Source organism: Terrapene carolina, unplaced genomic scaffold (genome assembly GCF_002925995.2).
Source record: "Terrapene carolina triunguis isolate 2854851 unplaced genomic scaffold, T_m_triunguis-2.0 Scaffold230, whole genome shotgun sequence".
In the NCBI taxonomy this organism is placed as follows: domain Eukaryota; kingdom Metazoa; phylum Chordata; order Testudines; family Emydidae; genus Terrapene; species Terrapene triunguis.
The window spans coordinates 778,431-800,524 of NW_020664581.1; the positions used below are offsets into that span (position 1 = coordinate 778,431).

The 22,094-nt window shown below is 44.0% G+C and overlaps 1 protein-coding gene across 1 annotated transcript in view; it reads left to right on the forward strand.

The window, feature by feature from the left end:
- The window catches only part of LOC113407598 (SH3 and multiple ankyrin repeat domains protein 3-like), a 153,289-nt gene that overhangs the window by 62,438 nt on the left and 68,757 nt on the right, over positions 1-22,094 (forward strand). The window contains exons 6-8 of the mRNA XM_026656391.1: positions 18,998-19,149; positions 19,588-19,755; positions 21,335-21,451. Coding sequence (XP_026512176.1) covers positions 18,998-19,149; positions 19,588-19,755; positions 21,335-21,451 — 437 coding nt within the window. The remainder of the gene's footprint in view (positions 1-18,997; positions 19,150-19,587; positions 19,756-21,334; positions 21,452-22,094) is intronic.

The following is a 22,094-nucleotide window of genomic DNA, read 5'->3' on the forward strand; positions in this document are numbered from 1 at the left end:
ACCATCCCTGACAGGTGTTTGTCTAATCTGCTCTAAAAAACCTCCAATGATGGAGATTCCACAACCTCCCTGGGCAATTTATCCCAGTGCTTAACCACCCTGACAGGAAGTTTTTCCTAATGTCCAACCTAAACCACCCTTGCGGCTATTTAAGCCCATTGCTTGTCCTGTCCTCAAGGTTAAGAAGAACAATTTTTCTCCCTCCTCCTTGTCACAACCTTTTATGTACTTGAAAACTGTTCTCATGTCCCCTCTCAGTCAGAGACAGTCCCCTTGGTAGTCTGATCTATTTTGCAACCCCGGTGAGCATACCTTTAGGAGAGATGTCCCTTACACCAAGAATTACAGCAAAATTCTGGTTACTCCCAGTCCCAAAGGACCAGTTATTTACTGCAGGTCAATTGCATCTTAGATCTCACACCAAAGACAATGCTTGTAGCCAATCCTATAATAATTTATATACAGATTTATTAAATATGAAAAGGAAACCAGAGAACTGCTTACAAGGTTAAAGCAGGTAAACATAGTAACTCATTTGTGTATCTATCTTAAGTTTCAAACGGTATTAGAAGCTTCTCTAATCAGCAAGCTCTATATGTCCTTTAGGGTAAACCCAGGCTAAGCAACTGGGGATGTCTTGCTAGTGCCTGGAAAAACCTTGCCCCACAGAGTCAAGCAGCATAGAGATACCTAGTTCCATATGTTTGAGGTTTATATCCCTTTTCTGCCATGTGCTGTTGTGATGGGTTGAGTCACAGAGACTCCCTTGGGACTGTCACCTGATGGGCTGAGACTACTTCTGAGCCCGTTTTCCCTGCCAACTTGGGACTTCAGTACCCAGTCTGGTTGAGCCAGACACGCTAGCCTGCTGCAAACACAGACCCAGGTCTGAACTACCCCCCCCCCCAAAAGCTGCAGACTTAACTGAAAACAGCTTAAGAAGTGCTCCTGTCTCCATCACCCAGATACACAGTTCCCAATGGGGTCCAAACCCCAAATAAATCCGTATAAAGCTTATACAGGGTAAACTCATAAATTGTCTACCCTCTATAACACTGATAGAGAGAGATGCACATTTGTTTGCTCCGCTAGGAATTAATTACTTACTTTGGGTTCAATAATAAGGAAAAGGGATATTTATTAAATATAAAAACTAGGATTTAAGTGGTTCCAAGTAATAACAGACAGAACAAAGAAAGTTACCAAGCAAAATAAAACAAAAACACGCAAGTCTAAGCCTAATACATTAAGAAACTGATTACAAATAAAATCTCACCCTCAGAGATGTTCCAATAAGCTTCTTTCACGTACTAGACTCCTTTCTAGTCTGGGCCCAATCTTTTCCCCTGGTGCAGTCCTTGTTCCAGCTCAGGTGGTAGCTAGGGGATTTCTCATGACTGCAGCCCCCTTTGTTCTGTTGCACCCCCTTTTATAGCTTTGGCACAAGGCGGGAATCTTTTGTCTATCTGGGTCCCCACCCCTCCTTCTAAATGGAAAAGCACCAGGTTTAAGATGGATTCCAGTACCAGGTGACATGGTCACATGTCCTGTGAGACCCCAAGGCTTCATTCTTCCCGGCCTGACTCACAGGAAGGCTTGCAAGTAAACAGAGCCATCTACAGTCAGTTGTCCTGATTAATGAGAGCCATCAAGATTCCAAACCACCATTAATGGCCCACGCTTTGCATAATTACAATAGGACCTCAGAGTTAACTTCATATTTCTAGTTTCAGAGACAAGAATGATACATTTATACAAATAGGTTGACCACACTCAGTAGATTATAAGCTTTGTAATGATACATTACAAGAGACCTTTTGCATGAAGCATATTCCAGTTGCATTATATTCACACGTATTAGCATATTTTCATAAAATCATATGGAGTGCAACCTCACAGCTCTAAGCTGCAAACTCAGCTGATGGGAGGAATCCACTTGCATGGCTTATCTTCTTGGGTGGGGGAGCAGAACAACAAACATCTTTTGTGCTCTTTAATGCCCACAATAGTCCCTCTACTGTCATTGGACCTTTCCCATTGGGGAGGACATAGCACCTTCTGTTGAAGATCAGCCCATCACCCTAATTAACATCTCTCTCCTGTCTGATGATTTACACATCACGGAGGCTCACAATGCATCCTCTCAGACGTTACCTCGCAGTCAGTGTGGGATACAGATGTTACAAGTGAGAGCAATGCTGGCAGCAACTCACAAGTGTTCAAAAGGTGTAAGCACATTCTTAGAATTCTGATACCTATTTTGACAATGCCAACACACAGGTGAGCCAGCCTGGTTCCAGCCGTGTATTTGTCAGTTTAGACACCGGGACATTGGCATGAGCTGGCATCTAATCTGCCAGCGTCACAGTCCCTGCCCGGAAGAGTTTACAATATAAATGGTTACATGAGAGACTAGTTAATGTATAAAATGTGCCAGGAAGGGGAGGGGAATGAAGAGAGACATCAATTGCAGAGATATGATTTCAGTGGTAAATTTAGACAGAACTACATCTTGGCCGTTTGGGCTGTGGGGCTGTGACATTTGGGCTCAGGCTGGAGCCCGAGCTCTGGGATCCCGTGAGGGGGGAGGGTCCAAGAGCTCAGGCTCCACTCTGAATCCAAATGTCTGCACTGCAATTTTTAGCCCTGCAGCTTGAGTCCTGTGAGGCCGAGTCAGCTGACTCGGGCCAGCTGCGTCCATTCTGCAGGTCTTTTATTCCAGTGTAGATGTACCTAATAGTCTCATGCCTGGGTGCACACAAACTTGCACCAGTTTTACTGAAAGTGTGATGTTAAATCAGTATAGTGAAACCAATGCACTTTGTGTGCAGACAATCTTACATCAGGCAAGCTAAACCAATGTAAGCCAGGTTTAAACTAACACAAGAGTGTCTACACTCAGAGTTGCATCAATTTAACATCACACCTTTAGAGCTTGTCTATGCAGTAAAGTTGCACTGGTATAACTTGCCAACATAGTTAAACCTGTACTAGATACTGTGTAGATACTTTTATTTCAGAATAAGAATGGCTGATTTCAGTTCTGGTCAAATTGACCAAATAGAGTCACTCATATCAGAATAAGTGTGTCCACACAGTCTTTGGCACCAGTTCAACTATATCTGTTTCAGAGTCAATTCAAATTATTCTGCGGCAACTTTCTCATGTAGACAACTTGTGTGTGCAGACAAGTCCCAGTGAGAAGGCAAGATCAGAACGGACACCTAGATCTAGACCTCTTGATAAACATGTCAAAAAAGGACATTTGAGGAAGGAAGACACACTTATTGGTAGGGCCCTACCAAATTCACGGCCATGAAAAGCACGTCATGGACTGTGAAATCTGGTCTCTCCCCCCCACCCACCCCGTGAAATCTGGTCTTTTGTGTGCTTTTATCCTATTCTATACAGATTTCATGGGGGAGACCACTGTTTCTCGAAGTGGGGCTACTGACCCAAAAGGGAGTTGCAGGGGGGTCACAAGGTTATTTTTTTGGGGGGGGTGTCATGCTGTCTTCAGAGCTGGGCATCTGGAGAGTGGCTGCTGTTGGCCAGGCACCCACCTCTGAAGGCAGCGCCCCGCCAGCAGCAGTGCAGAAATAAGGGTGGCAATAGCATACCATGCCACCCTTACTTCCGTTGCTGCTTTCAGAGCTGGGTGGCCAGAGTGTGGTGGCTGCTGACTGAGGGCCCAGCTTTGCAGGCAGCAGCGCAGAAGTACAGCTGGCAATACCATACCAGGCCACCTTTACTTCTGCGCTGCTGCTGGTGGCGGATCTGCCTTCAAACTTGGGCTTCTGGCCAGCAGCTGCCGCTCTCCAGCTGCCAAGCTCTGAAGGCAGTGCCACCACCTGCAGCAGCAAAGTAGTAAGGGTAGCAGTACTGCAACCCCCCCTACAATAACCTTGCGTCCCCCCCACAACTCTTTTTGGGTCAGGATGCCTATAATTCCAACACCATGAAATTTCAGATTTAAATAGCTGAAATCATGAAATTTATGATTTTTTAAATCATATGACTGTGAAATTGAGCAAAATGGACCCTAAATTTGGTAGGGCCCCGCTTATCAGTGATGTTGCAGTTCAGCGTTGCCGCAGCACACAGTTGATAATTACAAGAGGTGGGTCAACATTGATATTTAGTTTATATATCCACTTAAAAAAACAACTTTGCATAATGCACAACTATTTTAACTGAAGAACTATATAACCTTATTGTGTAACTCATGTCCTTTCTTCCTATCACCTATGTATGGTTTTGTTACTCAGTTTCATCATGTCATAGCTGAAACTAGATTGTAAGCTCTGTGGGCATTTTTATCTGTACTTGAGGGTGCTATAAAATAATATTACCAGGCAATGTTGGTGAAAGATAATTATTTCCCTCGGGATGTTCTGTTCTCCTTTCTATTCCTCATTCTTATTCTCCTTCATAGTCTGAGTGCTTTCCAGTAATGCATTAAGTAATGTGACTGATGTCTGTAATGTGTGGTTCTTTTTTTTGTCATCCCCTCCTCAAGAGAAAGCTAGTGTGTGCAGTTTAGTGTTTTGTGGTGATAGGCTTTAAAATAGAAATATTATTATATGTCCATGCTGCTCTGTGTTTATCTTAGAGAAGGCAGGTCAAAGAAGTGTGCCTTGGAGAGGAAGGAGATGAGGTTTGGAATGGTCCTTAGTTTATTCCATAATCTGGAACCAGATCCCAAGAAAATTCTGTCTCCTGCACAAACCAGATTCATAACAAGAGTGAACAGTTCCATTGCTCCTAAGGAGTAGAGTTCTCAACCACAGTCCTCATTTTGGAGTGTTAATCGATCTTTAGGTCTTCTGGGCAAAGACCATTGAGCACCTTGAGGATAAAGACTGAGACCAGGAACTTGATTTGATATTCTATGCCAGAGTAGAGAAAGGAGAACAAGTGTGACATGCTCATGGTAGCCTGGATTGCTGAGGAGATACACTGGAGTCTTTTGTACTAGTTAGAATTTCTTAAGAGCTGATGGTTTCATGCCCAAGTAGATTGCATTGTTGTAGTTCACATGGGAAGTGACAAAGGGTGCATAACTGAGGCCAAGTCATCCATCTGCCAGGATGGGATGGAGGCCCTAGCCAACCAAAGATGGTAGAAAGCGTCACTTGTGTATGCTGCTATGTGAGAGCTTTGTGTCAGCAAGGAATCCAGGAGCCTCCTAAACTATGGAACGAATTGACCAATTGCTGGCATGAACATGTAACCAAAGGAGATTGCATAGGTACTGCAAACTCCTCAAGATTCCTTCCTTTGTTGGCAGCATCACCTCTGCCTTTGCGTTCAGCTTCAACCAGCTGTTCTTCATCCAGGAGTTGACCTTGGCTAAGCATTGTGCTATCTCAATGCAGGTCTAAGACAGAAACATTTGCTGATATAATGTCAGTTAGGGATGTGATTTTTTTTGTTTTAAACAATATTTTTATACCAGCAAAAGCCCTAGTATAGATCCAGTTATCCAGCAAAAAATGTGTTTTTGCTAGTAGCTAGCTTATTTAGTTTAGGAAATTGGTATAAGCCATTGTCTCTCAATCTTTCCTGACAACTGTACCCCTTTCAGGAGTCTGATTTGTCTTGCATACCCCCAAGTTTCACCTCACGTGAAAACTACTTGCTTACACAATCAGACCTAAAAATGCAAAAGTGTCACAGCACACTATTACTGAAAAATTGCTTACTTTCTCATTTTTATCAATTGGAATATAAATATTGTACTTACATTTCAGTGTATAGTATATAGAGCAGTATAAACAAGTCATTGTCTCTATGAAATTTTAGTTTGTACTGACTTTGCTAGTGCTTTTTATGCAGCCTATTGCAAAACTAGGCAGATATATAGATGGGTTGATGTACTCCCTGGAAGACCTCTGTGTACCCCCAGATACGCTTGATTGAGAACCATTGGTATAAGCTATCTGCAAGCAAAAGCACATTTTTTTGCCCATTAGAACAGCGTTTCTCAAACTGAGGGGGGTCTCGACCCAAAAGGGGGTCATAAGACTATTGTAGGGGGGTTGCAAAATTGGTCGCTGCTGGCTGAGCAGCCAGCTGTGAAGGCAGCATTGCCGCCAGCAGCAGAGAAGTAAGGGTGGCAATACCATACCATGCCACCCTTACTTCTCCGATGCTGCTGGCGGGCGGTGCTGTTTTCAGAGCTAGGCACCTGGGCAGCAGCCACTGCCCTCCGCTCTGCCTTCACAGCTAGGTATTCCATGACAACAAGGCCATATTGATTTTGTCACTTCCCTAAGCAACAGCCTTGTTGTCATGGAACGTGGTCTATCACTTTTGTAGTGTATTGTTGAAATTGGACAGCCTTCACTCTAACAGCAGGAAAAAATAGGTAGCAAAAATAAAAAATATACAGTATTGTAATTTCTGAAATAAGCAAATGAATTTTGTTAAAACAATTGATCGTTGTACATGGCATGAAGAGGGGAGCTGAAGCCAACCTAGATGGTGGAGAACAGGAGTCATAACTGCAGTAAAACAACCCAACCCCCCCTTTCACCCTCCCCCCCAAAAACACTACAGTTCTTATTTGGCATTTGGATTTATTTACGTTGGCTCAGAAGACAATCCAAGTCCCCAGTGTGTTCTGTGCAGTGAAGTTTTGGTCAATAACAGCCTAAAACCAAATAAACTCTGGTGACATTTACAAACAAAACACCCTACACATGTGGAGATGTCTGTGGAATTTTTTTGAAAGAAAACTTCATGAACTTGAGCAACAAAAACTGTTATACATAAATGAGAAACTATGACTGCCAAAACCCTGGGTGAATGCATCCGACGAAGTGGGCATTCACCCACGAAAGCTTATGTTCCAATACATCTGTTAGTCTTAAAGGTGCCACAGGACTCTCTGTTGCTTTTTACAAAACCCTGGAGGTGTCTTATGCTGTTTCACTTTTAATCTCCAGGGCAAAAAAGCCTCACAACATTGCTGACTCTCTCATTCTTCCCACAGCTAAACAAATGTGTGAGATTATTGATTGGCAAAGATGCTGCTGCTCAGCTGAGCTCTATTACATTATCAAACGATACAGTGAGTTGTTGTATTGAGAATATGTCCAATGACATACAACAGCAAGTGGTGGAAAGGGTTAAAAAGAGCAAGTTCTTTACATATTGATGAATCCACCAATGTTTCAGGAGCAGCACAGTTACTGATCTACATTTGCTACATTTGGGAAACACAGTAAAAGAAGACTTTCTTTTCTGCAAAGCACTGCCAACATATACGAGGGGAGAGGAAATATTTAAGATCCTTCACACCTTTATAATGGGGGAACACATTAACTGGAACAGCTGTGTAGCGATCTGCACTGATGCTGTGAAAGCTATGTCTGGTACCAAGGGTGGGCTTGTCGGCAGACTTAAAGAAGTGGCCCCAGAAGCCCAATGGACACACTGCATGATCCACAGGGAGCCTCGGGCTGGCAGGAACGTGGATCATTATGTTAAATCAATTTTGAGTCAAGCTGTAGCAATCGTTAATTTTATTAAAGCAAAGCTGCTGAATTCCTGACTTTTTAACAGTCTCTGTGGAGAAATGGTATTGGAGAATCAGCACTTTTTACTACACACAGAGGCTCATCGGCTGTCGCGGGGAAGAGTTCTAACCCATCTCTTTAAATTCAGAGATTAGGTGCATTTGTTTCTGATTGAAGTGGATTCTACCCTGAAGAAGCATTTAAGTGACATCAAATGGTTGGCAGCACTCTCATATCTAGCAAATATTTTGGTGTTTAAATTCATTGAATGAGTCACTACAAGGAAGAGAAACAAACATTCTCAAACTCAACGACAAAATTAATGCCTTTACTAAAAAACTGGATCTTTGGCAATAACACGTCAACAAAAATTTTCAAATGTTTTCTACACTGAATGATCTCCTGGAAATCTCATCCAGTGATGTCACTGTTGGAGATATAAAAGAGCACGTAGCTGAACACCGCTCTACACTGAACAGGTAGTTGCTGCTTGGCATTGGGTGCTACACACCTGAGGTGACAAGGCATCCCCATAGATCCGTACTTTGACGACTAGTTTCCAAAAGCACCATTTCCTTAAGGGATCCAGCTGGTCCTTCAGACAGCATTTGCCTTTTTTCCCGTCTGTAGGGCCAAGTCTAAATCTGGAGAAGGCCTTGTGTTTGCTCCAAGTCAGAGGGTGGAATTCATAGGAGCTGTCCTGGACTCTGTCACACGGCAAGGCTTCTCCCCAGCTTCCACACACGCACTGCCTCGCCCAGTCTCCTTTAAATAGGTTTATGTGTTTCGAACATAAACAAACCAAACACAAAGAGCTGGTCAGCTCCCCCTTCTCAGCTAGCTCCCTTCTCCTTCTATAGCACTGATCCCAGGGCTGCCTTGCTGAGCCCCAGGACCCCACCATAGGAATTAGTTCTACTCTGTTGCTGCTCTCTTCAGGCACAGCCTGTCCTAATGACTCCCTCCTTCCTGCCCCTGACAGGACATTATAGCCCCAGGTGTAGCCAGGCCCCCTCTAATTGGTCAATTCTCGCTCCAGGATTGAGCATTGCTGTTTCTCTTTCTCAGCCTCCACCTGAACCCAGGCTAACTCTTGTTCCATACCTACAAACTGCTAAATAATCTTCCCTCCTCCAGCTTTTGTTGAGTCCTCTTAAGCTGCTCCCGCAAGCCTTGGGGATGGTCGGGAGCTCTCTCGGCCCTCTTTGCTCTTGGCTCTGTCAATGTATCATGAAGAGGCAATAGTCTCTCCGGAGTCAGGACTGACTACTTTACCCAGGGGTGCGTCTTCACTGCAGAGTTAAGTGCTGTTACCTACACTCAAGTTAGGCTACCCTGGGTGACAGCAGCCGCACTGTGAAATGACACTCCAGCTGCTGGGTCCAGATCAGGGCTTCACTCACTCACTCACTCACTCAGGTGAGGCACTAAGACCTCTGGGGCATATCCCAGGGTTCTTAGAGCTGCAGCAAGCTGAGCCACTCTACGAATTCTGTGGGAGAACTTGTCTGTCATTGCTGAGTGCACATGGGGAATTCTGGGAAGGATTTGCAGTACTCGAGTGGTGTCTGTCCACTTGGCAGGGTGGTCATGCTGCAGCTGACGAGTTGTGCTATGCAAGCTTCAGCCTCTACCTCCTGGCAGGCCAGCCAACTTGAGGGAAATGCACCACATCACTCAAGGCAAGCAGTCCTGTGTGTGAAAGGGAACAGAGTCAGGGGCAACGCTATGAAGACAAGCTGTGGTAGGGGCTAGTTATAAGGCTGATTTTTGACACCCTTCCACCATATAACTGTTTTTAAATGTCCAGTTAGTCCCACTGACAACCAGGGCAGGTTCTGAAAAACAGGCGTAAATGGAATAATTTTTCTTTATTTAAAAAGCCTTTAAAAGAGCTTATTTTAAAATTTATTGCAAAATGTCTAGTTTATTTATGTCCCTCTATCTGCCTGATGAAATCCTATTACATCACAAATTGAAACCAATACTAGATTTTTAGGCTGGGTTGTGCAACAGGTTGTTTTCAAGAGTAATATTAATCATGTGTAAGATACTGCCATTAATCAAAAATTAGATCCAAGTCTCTGTTGTAGGCTGGGATGGAGAAAAATGAACCAGTGGTGAATGCATTGTACTGTGGCCAGCAGGGTGCAGGGAGAGAACGAATGAGGGCAGTTTTATTCATACTGAAATTATAAAGGCTGCTGGACAGTATTGGGCAGCGCTAGTCAGGGTCTCTTACATAATGTGGGGGCAAGTAACAGCTACTTCCAGGGCAAAGGTAAATGTGGCAAAGACTGAAGAAGCTGTGGTAGTGGGTAGGTGCCCTGCTGCACACCTAAGCTCTGTCACAGGAGAGTGTGGAAATCTGCAAGGTAGTCCCCTCCTCCAGCAAGTTCTCTGGTACTGCTGGTCAGCTGTGCCCCACACTCCTTGCCAGCCACAGCACATTCCCTCTTTTCCCCCACAACTGCCTACAGTCTGCAGGAGCCTGGCATGGAGCACTCAGGAGAGAAATGCATATTGGTTCATTAACCACTGGAATAATTTACATAGGAATGTGGTGGACTCTGTTACTTGGAGTCTTTAAATCCAGGTGGGATGTCTTTCTAAAAGCTACGCTCTAGCTCAACCAGAAGTTATGGCCTTGATGAAGGAACCACTTGGTGAAATTCTGTGGTCTATGTTCTGCAGAATTAGATAGAATAGAACAGGGGTTCTCACATTTCATTGCACCGCGATTCCCTTCTGACAACAAATATTACTACACGACCCCTAGAGGGGGGGACCAAAGGCTGAACTCGCTTGAGCCCTGCTGCCCTGGGCGGGGGGCCAAAGACGAAGCCCGAGCCCTGCTGCCCCAGGCAGGGCAGCCAGAGCCGAAGTCCAAGTCCCGCCGCCCAGGGCTGAAGTCATTGGGCTTTGGCCCCAGGTGGTGGGGCTCGGGCTTCAGCTTCAGCCCTGGGCAGTGGGGCTCAGGCTTCAGCTTTGGCCCCAGCCCCAAGAAGCCTAACGCCAGCCCTGGCGATCCCATTAAAATGGGGTTGCGACCCACTTTGGGGTCCCGACCCACAGTTTGAGAACCGCTGGACTAGATGATCCAAATGGTCCCTTAAAATCTTTTAATCTAGTTACTTGGAACCTTTGGCTGACAAATCAGCAACACCTTATTGAACTCACTTCAATGTGTCGGGTGAATTATGAACAATTCATTTGCACTCAACCAAAAGCGTATGCTGCATTGGTTGTCATAAGTGACATGGCGCTGTGTACATAGGCGCCGACTTCTGCTCCTGCCGGTGGGTGCTTGACCCCCCTCTGCCCCTGGCCCCACCCCAACTCCGCCCCCTCCCCGCCCCCATTCCAACCCCTTCCCCAAAGTCCCCACCCCAACTCCACCCCCTCCCTGCCCCTATTCCGACTCCTTACCCAAATCCCTGTCCTGGCGCCACCTCTTCCCTGCCTCCTCTCCTCCTCCTCCCTCCCAGCATGCCACCAAACAGCAGGTAGGCGGAGGGGTGGGGACGCGGCATGCTCAGGGGAGGAGGTGGAGGAGGAGGTAGGGTATGGGGGGGGGGGAAATCTTGGCTGCCGGTGGGTGCAGAGCACCCACTAATTTTTCCCCGTGGGTGCTCCAGCCCTGGTACACCCACAGAGTCGGCGCCTATGGCTGTGTAGTAGTTTCAGCCACAACTACAAAGATACTGGTGTCATGTGTTGCTTGTAGGCTGTGCATGTCAGGGACAGATTCTTCCTATGACAATGGCAAAAGCTACAGGAGCATTATAGGAAGTCTCTTGTCTCTCTTTAGTAAGGTTGCAACCAGGCTTCCAAGTCAAGGCTGATTTATCATCTTGAATTAATTTAGGGAAGTCCTCTGGCCAGGTCCCCTCTGGCCTTATGATTTATGAATCTATGCTTGTAACTTGGAAAAACAGCTTCATATTTTCTAAATGCTAAAGTTAACTCTCAAGGGGAAGTGGCTTTTTCCCTTCTGATAATATGAATGAAATTGAACATATTCATTCCGGTAGGAGAGATTATAAAATAGTTTCTGCTGCATTTTGAAGTGTCTCTGATATTTTCTGTGTTGCACTATATATATTGAAAGCTGAGTAAAGCCAGACCTTGGGAATCCCTTGGTAAATAATTTTCAGCATAGTCTTGAAACAGTCATTATGATTTATTAACACCGTGGTAGCTCCCTCAGTACCCCGTTAGGAGTGGGCTATGGTTGTTCTGGGTGCTATACAAGAAGTAGTAGTGGCTGCCTGCAAAGAACATGCAGTCTAAAGAAAAGATGTAACAAATGAATGTGACAAACAGGAAGAGGGATGGGAGAAAGAAAGGATGAGGGGGTAGCAGCATTGAGGCCTCTCGTTAGCTGCATGCTCAACTTGATGGTTCTAAATCCTTTGCAAGTTTAAATAAATAAATGTCAGCTCTCCCCAACTGATATTCAAGATGCCATTGTTAGTTGGTGGATTTCTTCTGTGCATCACAGCAGAGTTGGTATGGAGGAGGGCTTAGAAGAATGCTAGTTTTCAAACAAAAATATATTTCCTAGGGCTGTCAATTAATCGCAGTTAGCTCACGTGATTAACTCAAAAGAATTAATCGCCATTAAAAATTAATCGTGATTTATCGCACTGTTAAACAATAGAATACCAATTAAAATGTATTAAATATTTTTGGATGTTTTTCTACATTTTCAAATATATTGATTTCAATTACAACACAGAATAGAAAGTGTACAGTGCTCACTTTATATTTATTTTTATTATATATGCACTGTAAAAATGATAAACAAAAGAAATAGTATTTTTCAATTCACCTCATAAGTACTGTAGTGCAATCTATTTATCATGAAAGCATAACTTACAAATGTAGATTTTTTGTTACATAACTGCACTCAAAACAAAACAATATAAAACTTTAGAGCCTACAAGTCCACTAAGTTCTACTTCTTGTTCAGCCAATCGCTAAGACAAACACGTTTGTTTACATTTACGGGAGATACTGCTTCCTGTTTTTTATTTACAATGTCACCTGAAAAAAGAGAACAGATATTCGCATGGCACTTTTGTAGCCGGTGTTGCAAGGTATTTATGTGCCAGATATGCTAAACATTTGTATGTGCCTTCATGCTTCGGCCATCATTCCAGAGGACATGCTTCCATGCTGATGATGCTCGTTAAAAAAAATTTGTTAATTAAATTTGTGATTGAACTCCTTGGGGGAGAATTGTATGTCTCCTGTTCTGTTTCACCCATATTCTGCCATATATTTCATGTTATAGCAGTCTTGGATGATGAACCAGCACATGTTCGTTTTAAGAACACTTTCACTGCAGATTTCACAAAATGTAAAGAAGGTACCAATGTGAGATTTCTAAAAATAGTTTCACCACTTGAATCTGAAGTGCTGTCCAAAATGAGAGCGATGAGGTGTGGAGCATGCTTTCAGAAGTCTTAAAAGAGCAACATTCAGATGTGGAAACTTCAGAACTCGAACCACCAAAAACTAAAATCAACCTTCTGCTGGTGGCATCTGACTCAGATGATGAAAATGAGCATGCATTGGTCCGCTCTGCTTTGGATCATTATTGAGCAGAACCCAACATCGGCATGGACACATGTGCTCGGGAATAGTGGTTGAAGCATGAAGGGACATACGAATCTTTAGCACATCTGGCATGTAAATATCTTGCGACGCCGGCTACAACAGTGCCATGTGAACGCCTGTTCTCACTTTCAGGTGACATTGTAAACAAGACGCGGGCAGCATTATCTCCTGCAAATTGTAACCAAACTTGTTTGTCTGAGTGATTGGCTGAAGTAGGACTGAGAGGACGTGTAGGCTCTAAAGTTTTACATTGTTTTATTTTTGAATGCAGTTATTTTTTGTACATAATTCTACATTTGTAAGTTCAACTTTCATGATAAAGAGATTGCATTACAGTACTTGTATTAGGTGAATTGGAAAATACTATTTCTTTTGTTTTTTACAGTGCAAATACATCTAATAAAAATAAATATAAAGTGAGCACTCTACTGTGTTGTAATTGAAATCAATATATTTGAAAATGTAGAAAACATCCAAAAATATTTAAATAAATGGTATTCTAGTATCACGATTAATCATGATTATTTTTTTAATTGCGCGATTAATCCCGATTAATTTTTTTAATCGCTTGACAGCCCTAATATTGTCATAATTAACATTAAAAAAATAGCAATGTGTCTCCATCATCAAAGCTGACATAGAGAAAAGCATGCTGATGGATAATATTTTCAGCATCAAAACCCGTATAAAATGGGTCCCCCTTCTTGCTAGAGAATAATCTACCTGTGAACAACTTTTACATGGAAAGTGTTATACAAGGATCATTTTGGACCTACTGTCCTCTTCACAGGAAAAAATATACATTCCAGTTGGTTGGAGAAGGGAGATTTTCTAGGAGAATTGACTCCTGAAAATGTTGAACTTCAGCACAATAATATGTGTCCTGACGGTCCGAGTTCTTCTCTTGCTAATCGAGAGTAGGGTCCCTGCTCTACATCCCCCTCCCTTCTGACCAAGTCATGTGATGCTTCTCAAATCCTCAAAGGAAACTACACACCGTATAAGCTCAGCAGACCCAGTCCATATGATACTTCTGAGTTGTTTTGGGGCATGTGATGTTATAAACGGAAGGTTTTTTATCACATGTCGAATTATGCCCATAAAGGCCGTCACCTGTGTCTTGGTCGGGTTAGCACAAAGCAGGTTCTTATTGTAATAAATTGAGAGGTTGCTCAGTGTACGTCATCTGTTCTCGAGAGCAGCAAAATCCTTCTCCTCTGACGTAATGCATAGATCATCAGCAAATATAAAGCTCCGCGTATTGCTCTGTATGGGCTGGTGATTGGTATATCTGTTGAAGAGGATTGGTTCCAACACACTGCCCTGTGGGAGGTCATTTCGTTGTCGTCTCCAGTGGGTCTGTTTTTTGCACAGTTTTACGTAAAAACATCTGTTCTCCAGTTCTCCAGAAGAGATTGGATGAGCTGCACTAGGCAGTCATTGTGTGTCATATTGTAGACTTTGGCAAGCAAGTTTTGGTGGTTGACTGTATCGTATGCCACTGATCTATGAACATAGTGCCTGTTATCATCCCTCTCTCAAGTCCATCTTCTCTGTGCTGAGTGATATTTAATATTTGGCCAGTACAGGACTTGCCTGATCTAAATCTGGCTTGTTCGGTATTAGATGCTGTTCGATATGAGGTGAGAGGCGATAGAGAATTAGAAGAACCAGCTTCGCGTCAACAAGACATAGGTGACAGCCTTTCACCTACACCATCGAGAAGCCAAGCGGAAACTAAACATCACCTGGGATGGAATCCCACTGGCTGATCACCCAAACCCCGTCTACCTGGGGATGACATTGGACTGGACACTTTTCCTCAAAGTACATGTAGAGAAGACAAAAGGGAAAGTTAGCACCCATCAACAGCATTCTCTGAAAATTGATCACCTCAGTTACTTTGCGAACCACTGCTATTGCCTTGTGCTACTCCTTAGCAAAGTATGCATATCCAGTATGGAAACAATCTGTCCATGCTAAGAAACTAGACTCTATTCTAACCAACAGTTGTCCTGGAATAACAGGATATGTAAAGCCAACACCAAAGGACAACCTGTACTTACTGGCTGGCATTGCACCACTTGATCTCAGGAGGAAGGTAGCAAGCCAAAGGGAAAGGTCATGGCAGATGGAAGATCCAAGGCATCCATTATATGGTCATATAGGAGTAATCAAACTCCTTAAATCGTGAAAGAGTTTTATAACCAGTATTATGCCTTTGGATACGAAAGCTGGCAAGGCACAACTGAGGTTATTGAATGATAGACTATGTGCAGTCGGACGCACTGAAATAGATGTGGAACCCGAGAAAGACCTTCCCAGAGGGGACCACACCGACTGGTCAATGCGACAATGCCTGAACCACCTGTGCAAGCAAACTGGTAGATCAAAGACTAATATGATCAAATGGGGCTACTCTAATGACACGAATATATGTGAGTGCGGTGCAGACCATGGACCACCTGCTCGTTTGCCGACTCTTTGGGGAGACCTGTATGAAGGAGAACCTCGCTGCAGCAATGGAAAGAGCCATCGCTTGTGCATAGTTCTGGTAAAACATCTAGTTTGTGACAAGGATACGGGAAGAAGAAGATGCCCATAAACCTTTATGGGCTGGAAATAGCTCAGTACATATAGTTTTATGCACATAACACTTCATAAGTGAAAATACTCCAACACGTAAAAACTTATGCAAAGAAATACTTAAAAAATAAAAGATTAACTAACTGGTGCTGTTAGGGTAAATTTGTAGGCCCAATTATCACAACTGTAATCTCAACTGTAAACAGTGAGTGAAAGTTCACAAAATGTCACAATACTCTAGAACAACAAATGTTGATGGGGAAAAAGTGTAAAAAGGAGACAGAAAAAAATGAATTAGTACAAACGAAAAAGGCTTACTGAAATAACTAAAGGACTGTGTTAAGGTGATGCCTGGTAAACAAGAAAAGTGTGTGACTGAAAATTAATGAACCAAAATTGGTGTATCAGAAATTAGATCTAATTGGTGAACAAAATAATGAGGGGATGGGCTATTCTTCCCATCACTCCCTTCGGAGTCCTAAGAGAAAAGACTTTGGAGTAAATCAAAATCAAGAAGAGAAACAATTGCAACTCTGGCTAACTAAAAGTTGGGAGAACAGGAAGGAGTGAGCTTCATGGCTGCCACCCCCACAGTCTCCTGGGGCCCTGGGATCTACTGTTACATTGTTGGGCCTTTGTCCTCCTTATCCTGAGATGTCCTGATCAGACCTGGCCAGACCCATTGCCACCTTCACTGACTTTGATTGAATCCCAAACATGACTTTGTCTTCTCTTCCTTCCCCACTTTGCCTCCCCCGCACATTATTGTGTGTTTTCTTTCCCCACCTTATTTTTCTTTTTCCTATTCCTCCCCTTTTGCCTTCTGTATAGTTTGCAACACTGCAGTAAGCCTGTAACAAGAAAGAGGCAGCCAGATGCAGTGCCCTAAACAGCCTGATAGTGGGAAAAGTTTGCCGGGTCTTGGAGTGGCTGATAGGATCATGTGCTTGGCCTGAGTTTCTCCAGCAGTGAGGTTGTTGTGAGTGAGAGTCAATGCCAGAGACAGAAACTGTGTTTTCTATCTTTGCTGTTCATTTCTCTCCCCTTTTGTGTGTTTTTGTCTTGTTCTGTCTTTAGGAAATGGGATTGGCCTTTAACAATGGCAGTGACAGCAGCTCCAGCCCATCTGAGGGCAGGGGACTGGACTCAATGACCTCTCAAGGTCCCTTCCAGTCCTAGAGTCTATGAATCTATGAATCTCAACTAATTCTTCTCTTTTCCCCAAGGAAGATGGTTATTACCATCTTTAATACCATCTGAAGCATCCCCGCTGTTTGGCCTCACTATCACTCTTGGAAAGACACAGGTCTTTTTACAACCAGCATCTCATTCCAATGCCCCAGTACCAGCCATCTTCATCCAAGGCACACAGCTGAAAAATGTGGATCAGTTCAAGTATTTGGACAGCACCATCTTGAGTGATGATTCCCTTGATAAGGAAATTTCCTCAAGAATTAGTAAAGCCAGCCAGGCCCTTGGCCGACTCCGAACAAAAGTCCCTAGCCAACACAACATTCGTCTCTCCACCAAATTGAAGATCTACAGTGCAGTGGTTCTAACATCTCTCTGTATGGATCTGAGACATGGACTCTTTATAGACAGCGCATTAAACAGCTTGTGCAATTTCCTCCGCTCAATAATGACCATTTGCTGGCAGGATAGAGTGATCAATATTAAGATCCTTGAAAGAGCAAACACAACCAGAATTGAGGAAATGCTACTGAGAGCACAACTTAGGTGGACCGAACAGGTTATCAGAATAGAAGACCACCATCTCCCAAAACAGATCTTGTATGGGGAGCTGAGGAAGGGCAAAAGAAAGAAGCGTCATCAGTATAAGCGCTTCAAAGATAACCTGAAGAGCTGGCATACAGTGGGCTGGCATCAATCTTAAAGAACTGTAGCAAATGGCTCAGAACAGGATTCACTTGACGGTCTCTGACCAGATCAGCATGCCACAGGTTTGAGCAGGATCGAGGAAATCATCTCTACGCTGCACGTGAAAGGCGCCACAGAACTGCATCATCAAATATCATAGATATAGACTTCCCATGCCTTCAGTGCGGCCAACTCTGTGCATCAGGTTCGGACTTCAGAGTCATATGCGTAGCCATAGATGAGAACTGAGACAATATCATCATCATTGTCAGCGATGGACTACCAACATCACCTGAATGACTGTCAGATTCGGGGTGTGTGTGTGTGTGTTCCTTTTAAACACTTCGCCCAGCCAGTGGGAACAAAAGATGTTGTTAAAACAAAAGCCTTATTTAATAACTTTACATTTCATATGTTTTAATGTTTTTCCTTCTTTTTCTGTATCTTTAATAAAAAGTTTAAAAAAGATGTTTAAAGTTGTGCTTGCCATGGTACTAAGCAGGCTGAAGTTTCTATATGCTAAACCTCGAACTTTGGGTAGTAACAGGGTTGTTAACACCTTTTTCTCTTTGGGCCCATATATTCCATCTACATTAATACAACAGATCTTGGAATCTATGAGTATGGTGAAAACATTATCTGGTATCTGTGGATGCTGATTGTCATGTTCTGATTTGGCCTTTTTGATGTGGTCGCTCCCATGCACCAGTTCCCACTGGTATATAGCTGAGACTTCATCACAAAAAAACGAATACCCCTATGCACACTGTGTTAAGTGTCTTAAAACCATAAGAGAGAGAATCTATTTCCTCCCTATATCCTATGTTATCCCTTTTGCTATAATGGATGCGGTAGGTATCCCCCATCCTGCAACATTCCAGCCAACCCTGTAACTGCTCCTCACTCCTGCTTCACCCTCCCACTTCCAGCCCTTCTCTTCCCCTTTCTGCTGCTCAGGACTCCCAGGCTCACCAAAATGTGGGTGTTTGGGTCCAGAAACTGATGATGAGTTTTAAGTCAGCTCCTAGTTCAGCTTCCTACTGGCAAGGGATCTTGAAACAGTGCAGCTGCTGCTGTGTGCAGCTGGGCTGGGAGAGGAGGTGAAGTGTCCCTTTGCTATCTCCCTGGAGAAGAAGGGGATATATAGCGTCATGCAGAGCTGGGATCAGGGAATATGACTGAACTCGAAGGGAGACAGCTCATTAAAAGGGAAAGTGATGCGACCAACTACTAGATACCATTGGGGTGAAAGAATGGGCATGGGGTACTTCTACCGAACTGCCCAGGAGACACCTGTGGTCAGCTAGAGGGAACTGAGGAGAAAGGTATTTCATTATGTTTCTCAGACGTTCCTCTTCTCTTTCCTGGGTGGGTGGGTGCTTCAGAATGCCCTCTGACGATGGCAGCCCAGCTGGAGCACAGTGCCGAGGTGATCAAAGCGCTGAAGAATGGAGGAGCCCATCTGGATTTCAGGACTCGGGAGGGAATGACAGCTCTTCATAAGGCTATCCGGTGCCGGAACCACATTGCCCTGATGGTGAGTCCTGGGGAAGGTGAGATGTGCTGGCAGGGCCACCTGGCCCTGAAGGGGTCAGATTGGGAAGGGGAGATCTGGGGCACTGCTGTCCCTTCCACTTTCCTACTACTCCCAAGATGTATGCTGCCCTCTCCTTAAGTTACCCTGCTTTCCTGCAATCCCCCTTCCCCTCCTTTGTGTATGGTCTGGGTAGAACCTAAGCTCTCTGCAGCCAGGATGTTGTCTTCAGACCTCTCTGGAACACATAGTGCACAGCTGTTTATAACTAATTGTAAGCTGGTTAAGTGAGCTCTGGGATGGAGTGAGCCCTGCACTCTGCTAGGGCTAGAGACATCTATCCCCTCCCGTCCCCTGCAGGTTTTGTACTGTGTTGTTCTTGATCTTGATAACATTCAGACCCCAGAGAAATCCCCAGTGAATCTTTCACTCTTCCTGCAGACACTCTTAGACCTGGGTGCCTCCCCGGATTACAAGGACAGCCGAGGATTAACTCCTTTGTACCACAGTGCCATGGTTGGAGGGGACCCATACTGCTGCGAGCTTCTGCTTCATGACTATGCCAAGGTGGGCTGTGTAGATGAGAATGGCTGGCAAGAAATCCACCAGGTGAGTCTAGAAGAGTGGCATCATGGAAGCCACTTAGATTAGAGCCTTGTATTTTATGGTTGTCCATGTGAATGTATTCTTAAAATAGGTTATGGTTTAGGCACCCCCACAATAAATGCTTTTCTGTTGTTAGTGGTTTGGGTTTTCCCCAAAGGAGAGTTCTCCCCATACCCAGGCATTTCTGACAGCCAGGACACCAGTCGCTAGCATGAGAAACAAGATGCTTTTTACTGCATTAGTCAATACAGAGATGCCTCCATCCTGTGGTCTTCATTGCAGCTCTTTGCAGTTGCCCCTGACACTAAGTCTGGAATCACTATAATGACCAGAGTTAGAAGGGAGAAACTACTCAGTAACCTAGAGATTCTGGCTTCCTGTCGTCGTCCTTCCCCTTCTGTATCTTAGGGCTTGTCTTCCCTAGGAAATTACACTGTTAGAATAGATGGGGTTTACCCAGGAGCAGCTGATGCAACATTGACCGCACTGGCTACAAAGTTGTGGTCAGTTTTGTGTTAGTTAACATGACGCCTCAAGGACATGTTCTACCTCGATGTACGTTCTCTATACATCTCTGTATTGACCAATTACACCTCTACCCCCATATAACGCGACCCGATATAACACAAATTCGGATATAATGTGGTAAGGCAGCGCTCCTGGGGGCAGGGCTGCACGCTCCGGTGGATCAAAGCAAGTGCAATATAATGCAGTTTCACCTATAACGCGGTAAGATTTTTTGGCTCCCAAGGACAGCGTTATATCGGGGTAGAGGTGTACTTCTCGTGTCTTGTAAGCAAGACATGAGAAGTAAGTCTTCTGCTCTGCTGCACACTGATTAGGCCTCAGATGGAGTATAGTGTCCAGTTCTGGGTGCCATATTTCAGGAAAGAGGTAAACATGTTGGAAAAAGTCCAGAGAAGAGCAACAAAAATGATTAAATGTCTAGAAAACGTGACTTTTGAAGGAATTGGGTTTGTTTAGTCTGGAGAAGAGAAGACTGATGGGGGAACATAACAGTTTTCAAGTACATAAAAGGTTGTTACAAGGAGGAGGGGAAAAAATTGTTCTTGTTAACCTCTGAGAATAGGACAAGAAGCAATGGGCTTAAATTGTAGCAAGGCAGTTTAGGTTGGACATTAGGAATAAGTTGCCTAGAGAGGTTGTGGAATCTCCATCATTGGAAGTTTTTAAAAGCAGATTAGACAAACACCTGTCAGGGATGGTCTAGATAATAGTCCTGCCGTGACATGCAAGGGACTGGACTAGATGACATCTCAAGGTTCCTTCGATTCTGTGATTCTGTGATGTAATTGTTTAGTGAAGATAAGACCACAGGAGGATGGATCTGACTTTCGCTGCAGGGTGAAAGGCATTTGTTAAAGTCTGAAAGGTGTTTTAGAACAGAATAGCTATGATTTGCTTGGCCTGGCATGTTCTGTACCCTGCCATGTGGCTGTATTCACAAGCCATTTCCAAATTACTTTCAAATCTGTGTGAATGGGTCCAAAACTTTCTTGTTCTTCCTTATCGTCTCTCTCTTTTTCTCTGTTTCATTGTTTCTCTGTTTCTTTTTGAGTAGGCATGTCGCTATGGCCATGTGCAGCACCTGGAGCATCTTCTCTTCTATGGAGCCGACATGACTTCACAGAATGCCTCAGGAAACACGGCGCTCCATATTTGCGCTCTATATAATCAGGTGAGGAGAGAGGCATGAGGCACATGGCATCAGAACAGGGGATACACCTCTGTAGTCACCAGGGCAGGGGGCACACAGACCAACAGGGAGGGGACATGGGGATAGAGACTACATAGGCTTGGATATATCCTCTTGCTGTTACTCCTAAACCTAGAGCTGGAAACGAGCTGTTGGGTCCAATTTAGTTCTCTGTCCTTGGCCAATGCAGGATTGACCCGTTTGTACACGTTGTCCAGTCTAATTTGAAATTCCTCAAGGGATAGATCTCCCAGCCCTTCCCTTGGGGAGATGATTCCACTGTCTAATACAGACCATTGCCAAGGAATGTTTCCTGATACTCTGTCTGACTTTTTCCTTACCTGCTCATAGTTAAACCCCTGGTATGCCAAACGAATGGTGAAAGAGCGGCAGGAGTAGAGGCCTCCATCATAAAGCAGGAAGGGATAGTTCCTTTCTAAATAGCTCTGGTGTCACCACATCTGGAATATTATATTCAGTTTAGAGGCCCTCAGTACCAGAAAGATACAATAAACTAAAGAAAATCTATAGAATAGCAAGTGAACTGCTTGGAGGATTGGAGGGACTTCATTCTCTGGAGAGATGATACAGAGTTTCAATCTTTTAGTTTGTCAAAAGGTTGTGA